Source organism: Melozone crissalis, unplaced genomic scaffold (genome assembly GCF_028551555.1).
Source record: "Melozone crissalis strain CALT ecotype California unplaced genomic scaffold, PUWL_Pcris_2 ptg000016l_1, whole genome shotgun sequence".
NCBI lineage: Eukaryota > Metazoa > Chordata > Aves > Passeriformes > Passerellidae > Melozone > Melozone crissalis.
In genome coordinates, this window is record NW_026535794.1 from 45,060,598 (window position 1) to 45,079,247 (window position 18,650).

The 18,650-nt window shown below is 37.4% G+C and overlaps 1 protein-coding gene across 6 annotated transcripts in view; it reads left to right on the plus strand.

Annotated features, from left to right (window-relative positions):
* MYRIP (myosin VIIA and Rab interacting protein) overlaps positions 1 to 18,650 on the plus strand; it is a 204,593-nt gene that overhangs the window by 13,546 nt on the left and 172,397 nt on the right. For all 6 annotated transcript variants that reach the window (XM_054273385.1, XM_054273384.1, XM_054273388.1 and 3 more), the window contains exon 2: positions 450 to 599. In XM_054273385.1, coding sequence (XP_054129360.1) covers positions 490 to 599 — 110 coding nt within the window. In that variant the 5' untranslated portion in view covers positions 450 to 489. The remainder of the gene's footprint in view (positions 1 to 449; positions 600 to 18,650) is intronic.

Here is an 18,650-nt window from a genome sequence, read left to right on the forward strand (position 1 = left end):
TATTATCCCAAATAATTTATCTTTTTCATTTATATTTGAATGGGGGGTGATTGCTTTCAGTGTGTGGAACCTGCCGAATAATTCTGAAATGAATCCTTCAAGTTGTACGAGGGAAGTTTAGTTGGGATTTTAGATGTGATTCCATCACTGAAAGGTTTGTCAAACATGGAAAGGTTGCCCAGGGAAGTGGTTGAGTTGCCATTCCTGAAGGTATTTAAAAGATGTGCAGGTGTGGCACTTAGGGACATGGTTTAATGCTGGACTGGGCAGTGCTGGGTTAGTGGTTGGACTCAGTGTAAAAGGTGTTTTCCAGCAAAAAGATTCAAATGTTTTCTTTTCTGATGTTTATGGCAGCAGCTTTCTTTTGTGCCTGTGATCTCCGCGCACTTGTGAAAACTATGAGTGCTTTCAATTTATTTTTCTATTTTATTTTCCTTTTCTGATTTCAGGTATTCCTTATAGTTATTCATATCCAGGACCCAGTGTAGAATGGGGAGAAAACTGGACCTTTCTGGCTTGACTGACGAAGAGGCAGAGCATGTGCTCCAGGTGGTTCAGCGAGATTTCAGCCTCCGTAAGAAAGAAGAGGAAAGGCTGAGGTAAGGATAAAAGCAGGATTAAAAATATTGGTGTATTTTGATTATGACAAACTGGCTTTGGAGGAAACCGGAAAACACTGCATTTTGTGGTGTTCTGTGCATTAATAATCATTCCTGTCACAGAGGCAAGAAATATTCAAACTCCTCCACATGAATTCAATTACTGAGTAGTAATTAATTTTTGCATTGAGTCTATCTGAGATTAAACCACAGAAATGGTCTCTAAATCACCTGTGTATATCTCCTGGGTAGAGGCTAAGTAGTTTTTGATGTAACAAAAGCAGAATTTTATGTTAAGAGAATTTTTTTCCCTACTGTAGTCAGTTCCGTCTTTTTATTCAAAAACTTTGTTTACATGCAGACATCTGAAAGTTATGAAGTTCAACCCATCTCTTTCCCCCGGAGCAGTCAATGGGATGTGTTGTCCATTGTGTTGAGATAACTTAACTTTGCTTTCAGTAGTCTGTGTACAAAATGATGGCAAACAGAAATAATCCAGAAGAAAACAGATGGAACTTGTTGGCAAGGTAGCTGAGGAAATTTGGTATGTGACAAGGGGACTATGGATAGAGACCTGAATTGGTAGATGCACTATTTTTCTTTCTAGTTTCAACAATATTTCCTTGAATTATTATGCCTGATTTTTTACTACTTTCTTTGAACACATAGTTATTTATTATCCAGAATGCTCTGAAGTCTCTATCTATGGTTGGCAAATGCACATTCTCTTACTGTGCTGCTTTTATCTCAGGCATCATCTGTTTCATTTATTATCAAGCTGAAGTCAACAGAGCAGGAAGATGACTGAACTCAACAGAAAACTAGGCATATATACCATGTGCAATTGAAACTCCCTCACCTGGAACATTAGGAGCAAGAAATGTGTCTTGCAGCATAGGCCTACTTCAGTTTTAGCATGCTGTGCACATTCTTGCTTGGGTTGGTAGTGCAAGCTTGCTGCAGGGAGAAACCACTGCATGAGGATGGAACACAGATTTTTTTTTTTTTTTTTTTTTTTTTTTTGACTGTTTGTTGCACCATAGGTTGTTCTGATTACTCTGGTAATTTTTCACAATACAGCCAAGAGATTCTAGAAACAGCTTAAGGAGGGTGAGTGTGTGAGCTCTCTCTGGCTTTTTGTACCATGACTGGTTGTATCTTACTGGAGCCAGCATACCACATCTGGGAAGTGCTGGGGCATCTTGCCTCTTCTGTAGGATAGATTTATAGTGGGAGGAGGAGGGGCAAGGATGAAAGGCGTACACACAGAAAATTGACTGGAAAGCCTAGATAGAGAAAATTTCTGCTGGCGTTTGTGTTTTTTCATTTTGCTGCTGAAGTTTTTTGTGACACCTAATTTTCATGACACTTAATTTCACAAGTAGAAAGCTGGTGTGAGAAGACAGCTAGAACACTGGGAAGGTAGGTATATTTCAAGTATATATGACTTTTGTCTTCTTACAAAGTTATGCCTTTTGCAAGTATTAAGGTATGTTAAAGTGCTGCTGTATAAGGAGCTGTAGTGACAAAGCAGAAGTTCTGAAATTCAGCTGTTATTTAAGTAGTTTCAATGACACTAAAATTGTAAGTGAAAATCAAAGCTTACTTCTGACTTAAAACTATGACCTTTTTTATTTTCCTTATTTTAAATCAGGCTACTCTGGTGGATTTTGGTTGCTTCGTTTGCAGCACACCTTTTTGTCTTACTATCTGATTGAAAATATATAAGAAAATTACATGATCTTACTATAGATTAGATTTTTCAACATGTAAGAAAAGAGATTAGATTTCCTTTGATGTTCTTGGCTCTATTGTGTTTGTATTTAGAATGTTATCAACTGGCAGAGTTTACCATGTAGTTTCACTTTAGGAGTGAAACTCTTTAAGGCTCTGTAATCTTTTCTGAGATAAAAAAGCTGGCGCATATATATATATATATATATATATATATTATTTGTTAGACTTTTAGACTTCTTTTAACCAAGCTATATCTAATGGTATAGTTTTGACTTTCTTTTTTTTTTTATTCCTGTAATTAATTTGTGGTAGCAGCATTAGACTTTAAACAGAACTGTTGAAGTTTTTGCGTGTGATACTTTCTTAAAGTAGGATTTCTGTATAATTTTCATATCATTGTTATCTTTGGGTGCTTTTCCCCACCAAGATTTAAGTAGCTATTTCACATATCTCTCTCTGTATTATTGCCATTGGTAACAATTATTTCTAAAGATCAAGAAATACTTAAAGGAATATATGCTAGATTTCCACTGTATCAGGAGAGTAATGAAAGCTAAAAATCTGTGAGTGGTTGATAACTTCAATTTTGCTTTTCTAATGGCAGCAGAACAGTTAACTAGCATACTACAAGAAGTGGAGCTTATCTTTACTTCTGATAAATGTTTTAAGGTGGTAAAATAACAAATGTTTTAGAGCTAACATTCTAATGTTTTTTATAATATTGCTGGGTTTACATGCTAACTAATTTTTTCATATTCTGTAATGCATGGAGACACAATGCATGGAGAAAAGCCATACTGTTGATCTGCATTTTCTGCTGCAAAGCTGTTTTGAATTTCTCTGCAGTGAGGATTTTTGCAGTGGTTCTCTAATTTAAGTCTTCTCACAACTATATCTCTGCTGTTATCAGACAGTTTGGTCTTACACATTTTGTGAAAAAATTAGTTGGCTACAGCTGGTAAGATAACAATAAGATAAACGTGTACATGTTTAGTGAGGAGTGGTTGGTTTGTTATGCCTTACTGCTTAGTATCGTTTTAGTTTCTTTTTTTGCTATGGCTTTCAACCTGATATGAGATTAATAATACTTATTGTTCTTTGACACTTGTTCACTCATTATCTTTCTGGTTTGATTATGTGTTTGTTGTTGTCTTTGGCAGTGGTGTTATTTACCCCTGTGTTAGTGTAGTCACCCAGAGCCATTGTGGCTAAAATTATAATACAGACTTGCAAATGAATGGGCTGAGTTTACTGTGAATCGGTTGAAGTGGACAAACGAGGCAGATCTGGTGTAACTAGGAAGGTGATTAGTTTGAATTTCTTGGTGTGTATGCTCAGGACAACCTTGTGTACATCCCTTCTGCCACTGAAGCTCTGCAGGCTATCTCTGGGCTCCTGGGACACTAAGAATCATACATGGCTTTTTGAGGAAGTTGACTGGACATGCTAATGACTTGTTTCCTCATCTACAGATTTATTAATCTTGAATTTCAGACTGCATGCAGCTGCAGAATGTCAGCAGTGGAAAATACTGGACTGTGTTGAGCATTAAACATCTAATATTTTAATATTTTGCTGTGCATAACATCTTTGTTGTCTGCAGTTCAGGAAGGACTGTGTCCTCTTTTTTTTTAATGTTTATTTTTTTGAAAGAAATGTCAGAGGACAGCTAATAAGAGCTTCCAAGCCCAAATGCTTGTGTGTGAGGTAGGCTTTATACATAGCCAGATGTGTAAAAGTGTTTGCTGTCTTCTATTTGTTGCTTGCTTATTCAGTTTTCAAGACTGCCTAAATATGCCACTGTTTATTCTCATCCACTGTGGACAAAATCAAGTCGCCCTTTGGTTTTGTTTTTCCAGTTCCTAATGTATTTATAACACGTGTATCCATTTGTTTTAGGTCAGGAATGCTGAGAAGTCAAGGTGTTTTAAATAGCTGAAATTATAATTTCACAGAAAATAATTATAATTTTGTGAAATTATAATTTCACAAAAAATAATTTCACAGAAAATAATTGTGGATCACCTTATTGTGGTATATGTTCCTGATCTGTTATGTTTTAGCCATGTGGACAGGTTGAAAAGTGGCTGTTCTGATTCTAACATTCAGAGTGGGCACAAAGGGAGGCAAATTAGAAGGTCAGAAGGGTTCAGGCATGGAAAGAACTTAGTGGACATCAGCTGTAAACAGAGCAGACTGCAAAAGGAGCAGATGCTTTACCTGTCAGCAGCTACTTTACCTTAGGAGGCCATGGTTGGAGTGACTTAAGCTGTCTTTCTGTAGTCATTGGCTAAGAAGAGTTTCCATCACCATAGTGAAAGCTGGATCAGCCATTGGCAGGCTGGTGTTTTAGTGGTAAAACTTGCACTGGGCAGGGATGAAAGTGCTTCTTTGCAGGCAGCAGAGCTCTCTTTTGTTTGAACCACTGCTGTTAATCACCTGATAAAATGTATTTATAAAGAAAAACTACTGACCTTCTGGTGCCACGTGGGTATGTGATCATAACACTTTAACAACTTAATATATTGATGTGGGGTTTGCTGGAACAGCGCAAGGGAAGTGTTGCATCACCATGTCTTGCTTGATGTTGTGTCTTTCATAGCTGGGTTGCTGTATATCAACTTTGCTACCTTTATTTATAAAGTCACATTTTCAGTTGTAGTAAAGGCAGATGCAGTGATTTGTGATTAGTTTTGCAGAAGTGTTTTATTTGCAGAAAAAAATGAGATGTCTGTGCTCACAGGAAGGCCCTCTCTACTCTGGTTGTTCTAATTACCTTTTTAGCCAAAGAATGAGTAAGGGATTAGGACAGAGATTTGTGTAGAAGATTATGAAATGGTTTCAGTTACTTTTACCTACTTTATTCTTTTTGCTCCTTTAGAAGTATATCCTATTGTAGCATGAGTAGGCCTGTGAAGAGGCTTCTGCAGAAACATACTTGACAAAACCCAGAAGCCAGTTTGGCACTTTCTTGTCAAACTACAGTAGACTTCAGTGTTTTTACAGTATGTGTCATGGGTCTTGTAGTGGATAAAATATTGAGCTCCTTCCAAAGCTTGTTAATCAAAATATTGCTGGTGTGAGTCATATCAAACTGGCAAAATGCCAGGACAGACATTTGGGTAGCTATCTGTTGATTCTACATATCAGTCCTTGTTCCTCCTTCCTGTGGCAAGCTTGTACTAAATACCTTAAACCAAACAAAAACCAATCAAAAAACCTCTCCTGTCTGTTTTCCCTCTTCTTTCCTCCAAACAATGCCATTTTATAGCTGTTTTCCTAGTGAGGAAAGGTCTCATTGTGTCAAGCTTCAGAGTTCCAGCAGATGAACTTGTTGATCAGTACCTTAATTGCTTGCAGGGATTTCATAAGGTCAGCCTTCCTGCCCTTCACTCTGATGAACAGTGTGGGGGAAGCCCATTATGCTGACTTTTAAATTTTTTTCAATTTGAGCTGGTAGTCACTGTTCTGCTTCCTGGGTTGTCCTGACAGATACGTTCTCTCCCTGTGATAAAAGGTCTTAGAGCAGTTAGCTCCTCTGAGAAAGTTGTTCTTTGTGATTCTTGTGTTAAAACAGCTGCACACTTCTCCAGTGTAAGGTTCTGCTGAGCTGTCATGAGTTTAGCACTCATATGCCTGGAATTATTTTTGGGTGCAAGAAATGATTCATCAGAATCATAGCTGCTGAATAAATACATTATTTTGCTAGGGCTTTGACTTATAAAACAAGATGATTAAAACATATGTAGGGCACTACAGCTCTTTCCTGGAAGTAAGGGTTTATTAACAAGATAAGGAGCAAGACATCTTTTTTTTTTTTTTTTTAATAGCTTATCACCAGTTTTGTTACATAATGTTCCAAGATGCAAACCTGTTTTCTAGCTCACACAGCCTGTCAGGCTTAAGAGTTGTCAGTAACTGCATCTGTGTACTAGATGCTTAACCCTGCTACTGTGTTGCCCTCTCTCAACAGCTGTGTTTAATATTTTAACAGCTATCCCTTAGCAGTGTTCTCAGGTCAGGATAAGTTGCTTATCAAAAAATGGCTAGCTACTTGGATGAATTCTGCATGCAAGTCATAGCTAATGGTTGCTTTTGCTGCAGTCAGTAAGGGTGCAGTTCAAAATTCATTTAGAAACTGTTAGTTGCTGCTAATTTCAGGAATTTTGATCCAAGCATGCTGCTTGCTATGTGATAATGCCGTGATTGGGGTTAGACAAGGAAGGAGGTGTCTCAGCAGTGATGCAAGGTCTTACCTTGTGCAGTGCAGCAGCATTTTGAGTCCTTTCTGTGGTTTGCCCAGAACTCCCTGCTTTGACACCTCAGGGTGCAAAGGTGGTGAGTGTGTAGGTTCTGCTGACTCTGATGTTGATCCCAGTCTCACCTGTAATTGGAGAAAGTGATTGCAGCTGACTAAACAGTAGGATCTAGTTTATGCTTTACAGGAGAGAAACCAGGGCACTGGGAAGAATCTGGCCTTTGAAGCAAAGAACTGAACAAAGAATCTGTTTCAAGTTATAGATTTGGGCCCAGTTTTTTTGCTGCCTAATGGAGGAAAAAATGCCAGGCTGCTTCCAAAGAGCAGCTTATGCTTAGTTGCCTCTAAAACTAGTTCTGTGCATCTTGCTTTTGAATATCATGGGAACCCACCATGAAGTTTCTTGCTGTCTGAATGGCATGTAGATGCTGTAGGAGAAGCGCAGATGGAACTTCTCAACAAATTCTTTCTGCCAAGTATTTGAATAAAGGCAATGCCAGATGTGAGTTTTGGCTTTTTCAAAATGTATTTACAAATGCAGCTTCAGCTGAGAGGAAATTCTGGTGAACCAAGCATCATCTCTCCTGTTTCTTCATGCTTATGAAAAAGTGCAAAAAAAAAGCTTAATTTTAGGGAATATTCAAGAAACTTGTATAGAAAGAAATGTTTCCAGCTCACATTTTTAATATTGGACAGGCCATAAGAGATGTAGCTGAAGTACATCCCACGTTCAGTGTGCCAAGCTTGCATAAACTGTGGCTAAGTATTTAAAGAAAGCAGCATGATGTTGCAGAGATGTTATAAAACTTATTGCACAATTTTTTGGTGTAATTTGGTCTTCACTGTGGGTTATGACTAATCAAATTATTGGCTACAATTTAGCTAAAAGCAGTGAGTGTTCCTGGTGATAATGAACAGCTATAATGTAAAATCAATATTTAATCTCCAATGTCTCGTGTATGAAAAGTCTGAGCTGTCAAACGTGACTTGTAGTAGTAATCTTCTTTCACCTGACTGGCCCTGCAGTGCAGGCAAGGGATGTTCTCTTGTGTATGAACTCCTGTCTTTACAGTTTAGTCTATCTTAAGTGTTGGTTTATCTCTTTGCATGTTATTATAGCAGTACAATTGGTGGTACTTTGAAGCTGTGGCAGAACATGTAAATAAACATGAGAAGAATGGCTGAATAATGTATTTTATTCAGGATTTATTCTTCATATTAGATTTTAGAGAACAGGGATACTCTGAGTGCATTTCCATAAAATGTTCAATAACTTGTAAGTAGTGCCAGGTGTTACAGTTTTGAGGTGTTGTATTTAATATGCTGTATTTAAAATGTGGGTTGGGTTTTGGTTTTGGGGTTTATGGCAGAAGGGATAGGTTTTACTGTAAGTTTCTATTGCAACATGCCATAGGCCTGCCCTTGTCTACACTCATCTGGATGGAGCTGTCTGAAGCTGCAAGCCTTCCTGTCTTTCTTATACTCACCTTTGGTTCTCAAGAAAATAAGAAATCCTGCTCATCATTATGAGGTTAGCTTATTATGAATCTGAGCTATGACTTTTCATTTAGATGTGAAATTTGACTTGTAATCCTTTTTTTTAGAAATATGCATTATGGAATTGTAAAAGTATACTTTTGAGAAACACTGATGTTTCTGAAAGTAAAAGAATTTTGCTTCTGCCTACAATATATAGAAGTATTATAATATTTCAGAGACAGGACATCTAAGGAAATTAATATTGACTTAATTTACTGATGTTTTTATTTCCAGTATTGTTGGTGAATCAAGGGATAATATTTACTTTGCTTATTTCAAGCATTTCCATGTTCTGTGTTCTTCACAGACAATGAAATTTCTCTCGTCATTTTTTTGTGGCCAGCTTCTGTGCCCTGAATTTGGAGTAAAACCAAGAACAGCTGTAAGAAACAGCACAGGAAGGTGACAGAATGAAAAAGGGCTGCTGTGAAGTACAGTTGCCCTTGCAGCTGAGCAACTGACTATGGAGCTGTATCCCACTGTCCATGCTTTTTGTTATAAAAAGGTGCATTTTGAATACTTCCTAATACTTCTTTTCTGAATCCTATGAAGAACTGAAAGCATTTTGGAATCCACATGACAAATAAATCTTCTGGATTTAGATAAAATTTCTGGGTGTGGAAGGAGCACTTCGGGGAGGTAAGGCTGCTGTACTGAGGAAAATTGGGTGTTTTGTTCACTGTGCTGAAGCTCAAGGGACTATGTCACGAGATCTGCCTCAGCCTATTGAATCAGCAGAGGTGAACACTAATAAATTGCTTTGGTGATTTTTGTATTCACCTAACACCTCATCCTTCAGGTTCTCAAGTACTCTTGTCTTTTGTGGCTTCCTTCTCAAAGCTGTGCCAGAGGAATAAGCTGTGCTAAAGGGGATGTGGTTTTTAGAAATTCGTCCTGAGTCTAAGAATCTGTGCCTTAGAAGGCCCGTGGAAAAAGAGCTACTTTATAAATCACTTGTGCCAGGCTCTTCACTGTTATACTTCATTCCAAAGTGAACTATTGCAAACTAGAATCTGCTTGCTTTCCAGAAATGCCACCATGTGTTGGTTAAGGGGAGTTCAATTTTTAGTGTTTATAATAATGTTCTGTGTTTATTGTGAGTTCTAAAGACTACCAGTCAGCTTCTGTGAGGAATGGAGGTGACTGAGTTAAGGTGTATATTAGAGATCGGCGATCTCTGTTTCCAAAATGCCGAGATTTTCAGCATGAAATTTTCTAAATGAAATTGTTGAACATTTTCAGCTAAAGCAAAGAGGGATATGCATGTGTGGGAGAATACCACAGATGTCAAAACACTTTGTCAACACTTCCAAAGTGTAGCTTCAGAAGTATCTGTGTTACAGTTAAAAACTATCTCCAAATTCTGCCACTTGTTGGTTCATATTTGACATAAAATGGATTTGCTTTGGTTACTTTTGTGAAAATAATAGAAAAAGAGTAGTAGTAGTAGAAATTAATAAGTCAAGTTTTGCATTTATAATATTTTACACATACAGAAATTGTCAGGTGTATCTCAGCTGATGGTATTACTCAATATACCACAAAGTTTTGCTGCAGTGGGTGTTGCCTAAGTACATAAACCTACCCTATGATAAATACAAGATAATTATAATTTACCCTTGAGGGGTACAGTAAGGAAATTCATGTTTGCCTAAGGGAAGGAACTAACATATGGACAGTTACTGCAGTCATACTTTTTGCTGTAATTTAACTTGGGATAAGTTGTTAATGTACTGTTGCCTTTATTTACAGTTGGTATATATTTGGCTCTGTGCCTGAGGCAAGAGCAAGTCTTTGAACTGCCCACCAGAGTTGTTTTTTATTGGAATGAATTATATCTGCTGTCTATATTTGCTTATGCATCTTTTCCTTTATTGATATAATAATTTGATTCTCTTTCTAGTTATGACTTCAGGTTCTCTTGAAAGCAGTTGAACTCAAAGATACTTTATAAGCTTTTTCCTCTGTGGTACTTATTTTATCCATTCTGCTATCCTAATTCCATAAATGAAAATAAAAATATCTCTATAAAGCTGGTTTACAACATAATGAGTATCTTAGAGCATCATAGTAAGTCTTCATTAATGCTGTTCTTCAGTGCATTAGGAAGATGCAGCCCTAATGCCAGTTTATGGCAAATTACATGTGGTTCTTGGTACAGTTTGGGTTACAGTTTGGCTAGTAAATATTGGAAGATATACTGCAGATGATAAGGTGTTTCTGCAGCACATTCGGCTTGAAAGGCTGTTCTAAATTTATCTTGGTTTTGTGAAGCACATTGGAAATGGAATGAAGCACAGAAGTCAGTGTTTGCATCTCAATCAAAGTCTAAATCAGGAAGTAATTAAAAAAGATGTCTGATGGAGGTGGCAGGGATTTCATAATTTTTTTCTGCTGTATGGAAACACTCTGATTGAGCTTTAAGAAAAGAATCTTTAATTAATCTCTCTTGACTACTGTGTAGCATTTGTCAGTGAGGGTGGCTGATTATGTGCTGGTGGCATCTCTCTCCTTTATCCCTCTTCAGTTTTCATCAGTGCATGATGGTCTTTATGGTTTTTGTCAGCATAGCACTAGGAGGGAGGGGACCATTGTATTTTGGTAGAAGATTTATCATTAAAGGGGGGAAGCTCATTAGTGCTGCACTGTGGTTCTGTGGTTCTAAAGTTCTTGAACCTGCAGGAAATGTTGAATTATTTGCTTCTGGTTTGATTTTTTGCGTTCTTTTTCTCATTTGCCTTCCTGTTTAAGAATAAAAATAAACTTGTGTTCTTCCAGAAGAATGTTGAACATATGATGAATTTTAAAGGCTTTTTTGGAGCTGCATGTAGGCTGTCAGTTATCCTGGAGATAATCCTGTGGTAATCCTTCCACTATGTTGGTCTCACAAAAGAATGAACCTGTCTTTTCAATTGATGTTCCTTCAGTTGATAGCAAGATGTCACCTGTGACTGTCTTTTGAAAACTTCATTTTATTGGATTGTGGACTAATGTGAAAATAGTCACATACTTGTATGGCAGGTATGGAATATCTCTTGCTAGATAGGAGACTGTAATCTAAATAGTGTCACTAGTAAAGAAACCTGCTCCATGCCATGAAATATTGTTTGGAGTTTCTATACGTGTGATAGATTTTGCCTGTTGTTATTTCACTGTTAGACTATTACAGGTAGCCAAATTTAGTGCATAAAAGGGGAATGTGAATTTGTGTTTCATGTATAATTAGTTGGTTATCTAGATAAAAAGTAATTTTGTTGTAAATCAATTACAATTACTGTGAATTTGTATTTATTTTACTTTCATATTTTATGCACTGTGGTTCTTGAGAACAATTCTTCAGTGCTAACATGATACCTAGTTAGCTAGTGTGATCTGTGAACTGACAGATTTGTTCTATGGTAAGTGGTGAATCTGTGTAAAATTTGGTTTCTTCAGTTTCAAGAAGGAGCTCTTAAACAGTTTATAAATCAGTCCAGGACTGGTGAATTTTCTGTGTCTCAGCAAGCAAAGTATACAGTAGCCTGAGCATTGTTTTCTTTTCTTTTCATTTTTTTCCCCCAGAAGCTTTACTGTTCTATCATTATTATACAATACTAATAATATTGACTGTTTACTAGTTTTCTACTAGTATAGCATATAATGAAATGCTCATACAACCACACTAGCAAAGTGTGCCTTCAGATTGCCAGAGCAGGTGAGAAATCAGAGGAAGACAGCCTCTGAAATCAGAGGTTTATAACGAGTCAGACATGTGTGTTCGTGTTTGCTGTTAACACAGGCTGGACTTGCAGCTCTCCAGAGATGCAAACTTGTGATTTAAAAAACTAGCTTAGAACTTAGGAAGCAGCCCAGTTTCAGAAAGGCTGGACAGAGATTGAATTAACTTTCATGTGTTTGCAATTGTCTTAAGCACAGTCTTTTGGATGGCATATAATTCACAATATGCATGTTTGCAATCAACAAAAATTGTCTTTTGCTTCTGTCAGCAAACTGTAAATGAGGGTTTTCCTGACATAGAGTACATCAGCTCTCTCTAAGTTCCTGCTTGAAGGAGTTTTTAGTGTTTTATAGTGGTCTCAGGAGGAATAGTCTTTAAATTCCTTAGATTTGCCAAATTTTAGTTCCTTTTCAGGCTGATATTCTTATATTTTTGTATTCTGAATAAAAATGAGGACAGAACACAAGTATTAGTAACACAAGTGGGGATAATTTTTCTTTCTAGTCAAATAAAATATTATTCTAGGCCTTAGTAGAGTCTATGATCTCCAAGAAGTGTTTTTCTGGTCGACAGTTCTCTCAAACTTCATTTCTTTAATCAATCGATGAAGCAGTTCCAGGCACTCTCATGCAAGCCATTTCTGCCCTCAGGTAATCTAAAAATATGCAGCATTCCATTAATCAACTTAGGACTCAGTTTCATAAAAGGAAGGCAGTAACTCCACTGTCACAGAAATTACTTTGTCCACTTTTCGAGAGTACTTTGCTTTGACCTACATGTCTCTGGCTAAGTTGATAGCTTTGGCATTTTCGTGGTAACACAGACTATTTTTCAAAATTTTCCCCAGTCTCATGTTTACAGTAGCTGAATTAAGTAAGGTATGTTTCAGATGCATATCAGTAATGACTCCTGCTAGGAATAGCAAGTGAGACTGCTGGGTTCAGTAGTTAAGTGGTTTTGTATGCTATTGAACAGGAGATTCCTGACAACAGGAAAGTCCTGTAGAGAACTCTTCATTAAAATGTTCTTTTAAGCAAATAGTCCTGGCCATACAACATCTATTTTTAATGAATTACAGCAGACGATAATGTTGCAAGAGGAGAAGGTGATATCATCACTTTGAGCAGAAATTATGATCTTAAATACATGTTATCTTGGCATTGAAATCATTTCTGCTTTAGCATCAGTTATTGACATTAGCATTAATTACAATTAATGTGATGAATAAATCAGCAGTACATAATTGTAGTGTATATGAACAGGTAACAGTTTTTAAAACTGCTGTGATGCTTTTTTCATTCAGAGGAAAAATCTTCAAATACTGATGTTTGCTGCAGAATAGCAATGTCAGAAATTTGCAGAGCATTTTAGTCATGTATTTGATGTCTCCACATTTAACTTGCTTAATATGGTGGCATTTTCCTTTGATTAGTTTGCTTCATCATTTTAACTTTCTAATGGTGATTTGGGTTATCTAAGATAAGGGATATTAGGAAGGAGACAGAAGAAGAAAGAATATCTTTGAAGTCACTGTTATCTAGTAAAATCTGATGTTCCCTTTCTCTGCTTATTTTCTCTTGATTTGGCTGCTTCTGTTGTGGCTTATGAGTTCAGCTCAGTTGGCTTTGCATAGATTAAACTCCTCTTCAGCACTATGGATTTCTTTCTTCACTCAAACAAATACTTTAGTTGTAGACAACAGCAATTAGCATGGAGGATGTAAAGTCAAGACCTAGTCATTTTTTTCTGAATAATAAAAACCAAACTATGAGGTACTACAACTCCAAGATACATATATATTGAAGTCTCTGCATTTGTAGTTGCCTAATGTAGCAAAACCTGAGACCAAAATAGCTTATTGTAGATGGTAATGGATGTTAGGCTTCATGAAGCAGTCAGAAAATGAAGCAGGCAGAAATAACAAACACTGTACCTTTTTATATGCTGCACATTTTGATGAAACAAACATTCTCCGTAGATATCTGTGGTGAGAAAAAGTCTGTTAGTGCTGATTAGATCTGTTGATACATGTTATATGGGTTGTCTCTCTTTTTGAACTCTTCATTTGTTTCCAAGTATTCTGCTGTTTTGCAAAGCTTTAAGTTGTGCTCTGTGTTCATTTTTACCTACATGGCTTGTGAGCTACTATTTACTACCTCGTGTTGATCACACATGATGCACTTCCTAGAGAAGCATTTAGGTTGCTTTAATAGATAAGCAAATGTTGAGAAGATTGCACATATTGCCATAGTTTTAAAGATTGAGACAGAAAATATACTTCTATGGCCATAATAAACCACATAATAAATAGAGTGGTATTTATTGCAGAACCTGTTAGTTATATAATTACTCTCTCTGTTATCAATGTCAGAAAAGGCAATGAAAATAGTACATTTAAACAAAGCATGTGCATAGTCCTGATGATGGGTTGTTTGAAAGTGGATGTTGCTTCCTGGCAGGGATCATTTGTCAGGGTGTCCATTTTCCCTCTACCTTTTGAGAAATCTGGTGAAATTACCCAGGAAACTGACTGGAAGGGGAGCCTCAGAAGGAGCTGTGCAAAGAGCAGCTGTCATTAAAAGCAGAAAAGCCTGTTTCCTGTGTACCAGAAGCCAGATGCCATTGGCATTGGGGTGATCCTGGCTGTTGATTTAAAGCACTGGGGGTGTAGGAACTTTCTTCTTGTGTCGGGAAAGTCTCAAATGGCACTAGGGTTTTGTCATGCTATCCTTCATATCCTGCCTCATCCTTGGCTCATGAAGTGTGTAGTAGGGGAAAAAAATGCCCTGATCTCACTGAGTGCCTGTGTGTGTGCACACAGAGGATTTCGGGTGTGGTCTGGAAGCTCTTCTGTGTGATGCCAGAATGGACTCACAAATCTGTCCCACCTTGGGGAAGAGAGGAAGGCTTCGCAGAGTTTGGCTGACTGATTTAGCAAGATGCAGCAAGGTGTGCTCATGTGTGACTTAATGAAACCCTTTAATGTGCCCCTACTTCAAAAAACTTGAATGAAAAAATTCTTATTCAAAGTTCCATATTCACTGTTTCTTGGTATTCTTTTATCAAATGCATTCTCTACCCCCTTGATACTAACTGCAAACTTGACAGCTGCTGCGAAAGTTGATCTGAGTTCTTTAAATTTGATTCCTTGATGTCCTTTTAAAATCCCTGAAGCATTGGTGAGATGGAAGTATTCACTTGTGCAACCTTTTCATCACCAGTAGGGTTGCATGACTGTGAGTAATTAGATTTTTTTGTAGAATATTGCACAAAAAGTAATAAAGCCATCTGTGTTTTCAATTTAGCAATGTTATGTCTTCAGGGCTTCTGAGGAATAAGAAGTTATATACTGATTTTCATCAAACAAGTATGAATACTCACTGGGAGAGAGTCTGCAGTATAAAAAAATAAGAGAGCTGTGTTTCAACTCAAGTTAATATTTCTGGAACCATTATCTCACGAAGGCACCCCTGAGATAGTAGCACTTCAAGAGTTAAAATTTTAGACATATTGAGCCTTTTGTTTAAGACCTGTTATTTACAGTTGTCCTAATTAATATTTTTAGTTTCCATGGGTTAGATGCAAATGAAGTACCATTTCTGTGTCTGTTAGCTAAAATGAGTCTATCATATGAAGGGCTTTAGCTTTCATTACAGACCTAAATCTTCAATAGTTAGAGAACTGGGATTGTGTCTTTCATCTATCCATTTACAATTGTCACTCAATGTTAATTACAAAGAACAGAATTGTCACACAAAAGATAATTTTTGTTGATTGCAAACATGCATATTGTGAATTATATTAATGTTTACTATACCTCAGGGGGTTTCCATTAGCATTGGCAGATAATCTGTCATTACCTTTTGTAGCTAAAAGTGAACTGGTTATTTAAATGGTTAACAGTGAAGTAGGCTTTTAAGGTCTTTGCCTACTAATGTTTGTCTTGTGCGAGAAACAAAATTCATATAACATTGCAAATTGTAGTATAAATACATCAAATGGATTTTTTTTTAAAATTTCTGAACTCATCACAAGGATTTGGTAAGACTCTTCCAGGTGATATGACTGCATTTTCCCCCGTTTCCTGCTTTGGGCAAATGCAGTGTTCATGCCTTCAGTCTACTGTACCTTTTTGCTAATGAATGACAGATTTGTTTATTATTTAGTTACTGAACACAGCAGTGGAGTGTAGGCATTGTATTGATATCTGGCACTGAGGCAATTTTTCAACATTCTATGTAGCTGTTATTCTTGTTAGATGTATCTATAAGGAGTAGTTAGCTATCATGGGGATAATACTGTAAAAACTTTATTCGTCATCTGAAGGGAATTTTAGATGGCTGAAGCCTTTATCTTCACCAGCAAATGACTGTTTGAAGACGTTTATCTGCTTATATAAAATAAATGGTTCCAAACTCAGTCGATATTGGCTAAAATACTGTCACTGCTTTGAAGAAGGACAGGTGTTCACTTGAATGTTCTTGAAGCCTTGCCATAGGCCAGTTTTCCATCTTGACAGAAAGAGGAGAGGGACTAATCTTCTGGGTCAAGACAGTTTTCCAGGGACAAATCAAAGCTCTGTTCACTCACTTGCATCTTCCTGTACTTCTTTCCAGCTGGTCTGGTATTATTTCATTAACTCTGAAATGAGGAGAATGGAAGATTGTAGACGATTAAAGTAAATGATTCCTGATACTGAAGAGGTGGGAGAGCCTGCTTGTCTCTCACCTGTCTCTGCTTACTGGTAGGAGGTTGAGAACACTTGCATAAGAAGGGTCTTTGTTGCATTTACTGCCACATTCTCTTTTCTCCTTCAAAAACTTTCCTTTTTCCCTACAGATCAGTGCATCTCCCTACAGTCCCCTACAGATGGTTGCATTGACTGGGAGGTGTACCTTGTAGTTGTTAAGCCCATCAGCATGTTTTGTTCTTGCCTTTTGCTGGAGGAGTGAATACCTGTTCCGGGCTCTAAAGAGAGACCAGTGCAGCAAGACTGGGCCCCACTAAGCACAACTATGGTCTCAGGGCTGAAAGGGACGTATTCCCTGATAAATCCCTGCAGGGCTTATTGGCTCCCAGGCGGTACAAACAGGACTAAATTGTTTCTGGAGTTAAACAGATTTGTTGTGCTCCTGACTGTGCTCCAGCATGGATGCAGTCCTAGAAGAAAAATCTGTGAAAGTGCCTACATGAAAGAACCTTGCAACAGAGAACCAACTGCTGTTGTGTAAATGGTGTTTCACTGAACTATGTGTAAGGGAGAAGATAAATCACCTCAGTATTGTCAACTCAGGTATTAAAAATACAACCCGCCCTACAGTAAATTGTTTTTCAAAGACCTCTGGTATAAGAAGGCGAGAGTTATTAACTGTTCTTTTTACGTCCAAAGGATAGTATTTCCTACTGTCTAGGAAAAAAAACCCTAAAACATTTTATGTTCCTAGGCAAAAAGAACTTTGCTTTTTAGGTGTTTTTCTGTCATCTTTCAGAAACACTTGGGGAGACTAAAAGAAATACAATGTCAGTTTCTCATTTTTATGTGCCTCATCTTGTTCAATAGGAACTTCAAATGTGTTGCAGTGTTAAATAATCTATTCCTGACCTAAGAAAATTGAACTTGGCTCTTTTGAATGTAAACATTAAAACATGCCTATGTTTTAAAAAAATGTTTAATATTGTAAGCAGTATACACAGACTCTTATTGCTTGCTTTCACATAATTAGGTTGATGTCAGCTATAAGTTGCTCATTCAGCTGGAAGAATGGACCTTTATAGTGTATCAGAGAAGTCTTTCAGTTTGATGAACTCACCAGAACTGAAGTTGTGCAGTGATAATTGGTTCCAATATATTTAGCTGCCAAGTGTGTTAGAGTGGCCTTTTTTGAAATGTGAGTCACGCATCCCTGGCAGGATAAATGCAGGATCATTAAGGGTTATTCAAGTTCTATAAAATCCTCTGTAATCAATTTGATAGTACTTGAGGGACCATAGATGACAGAGGCATGGGTCAGAGGGAGTTCAGAAAGGTTTCTTTGTTTTGGGGAAATAAGCTTAATCTGAGTTGAGTGTGCTCTTTGTTTTTTCCCTCATCCCCTGCAACTGATTTTAAACCGGACTTCTGGTAGAGCCTTTTATAGTAGAAGTATTCTGGGAAAGTTTTGTAGTTACTGGAATAAAGTATTTCACGCGACAAATGCAACCTTCACACCTCTAGCATGTTAGTGCAATTGCTGTTGTCTCCATGAAATGTTTCTGATTGCTGTTGCAGCAGCACTGTTTTGACCTCATCTCTCTCAGCTGATCTCACTGCAAAGCTCTTCAAAAATGTCACATTCATGCTGTATGTCTAATTCTTACCTGTTTCTGGTTAATCTGTGTGTACTGCAAGCCTCTCGCCCTTGCAGGTTTTCTTTCCTGAGCATTTGAGCATGAGTCAAGAAACAGAAGAGGGTTGAACTTGTCCAAGGAGTGAGGAGTGCTTCTCTTGATGTAGCCAAAGGGCAGCTCTAGTACAGTGTAAATAGTGGTGCATTTCATCTGAAATTAACTCTGCTATTAGCTGCTATGTTAATTACGCTAATTCAGAATTGGTCTCAACTTGGCTCTGCCTCAGGGGAATGTGGGGCAAAGGAGTTGGTTTGCTTTGTGGATCTTTGGTCCTGCTCTGAAACTAGCAGCCCTGTCTGGTTCTGAACTGTGCTGCTTCTTGGAGGTCTCCAGTCTGGCTACTGACACTTCATACAGGAATTTGAAACCAGACAGGATCAATGTAGATAGATGAGAGGCTGATAACCAGTTT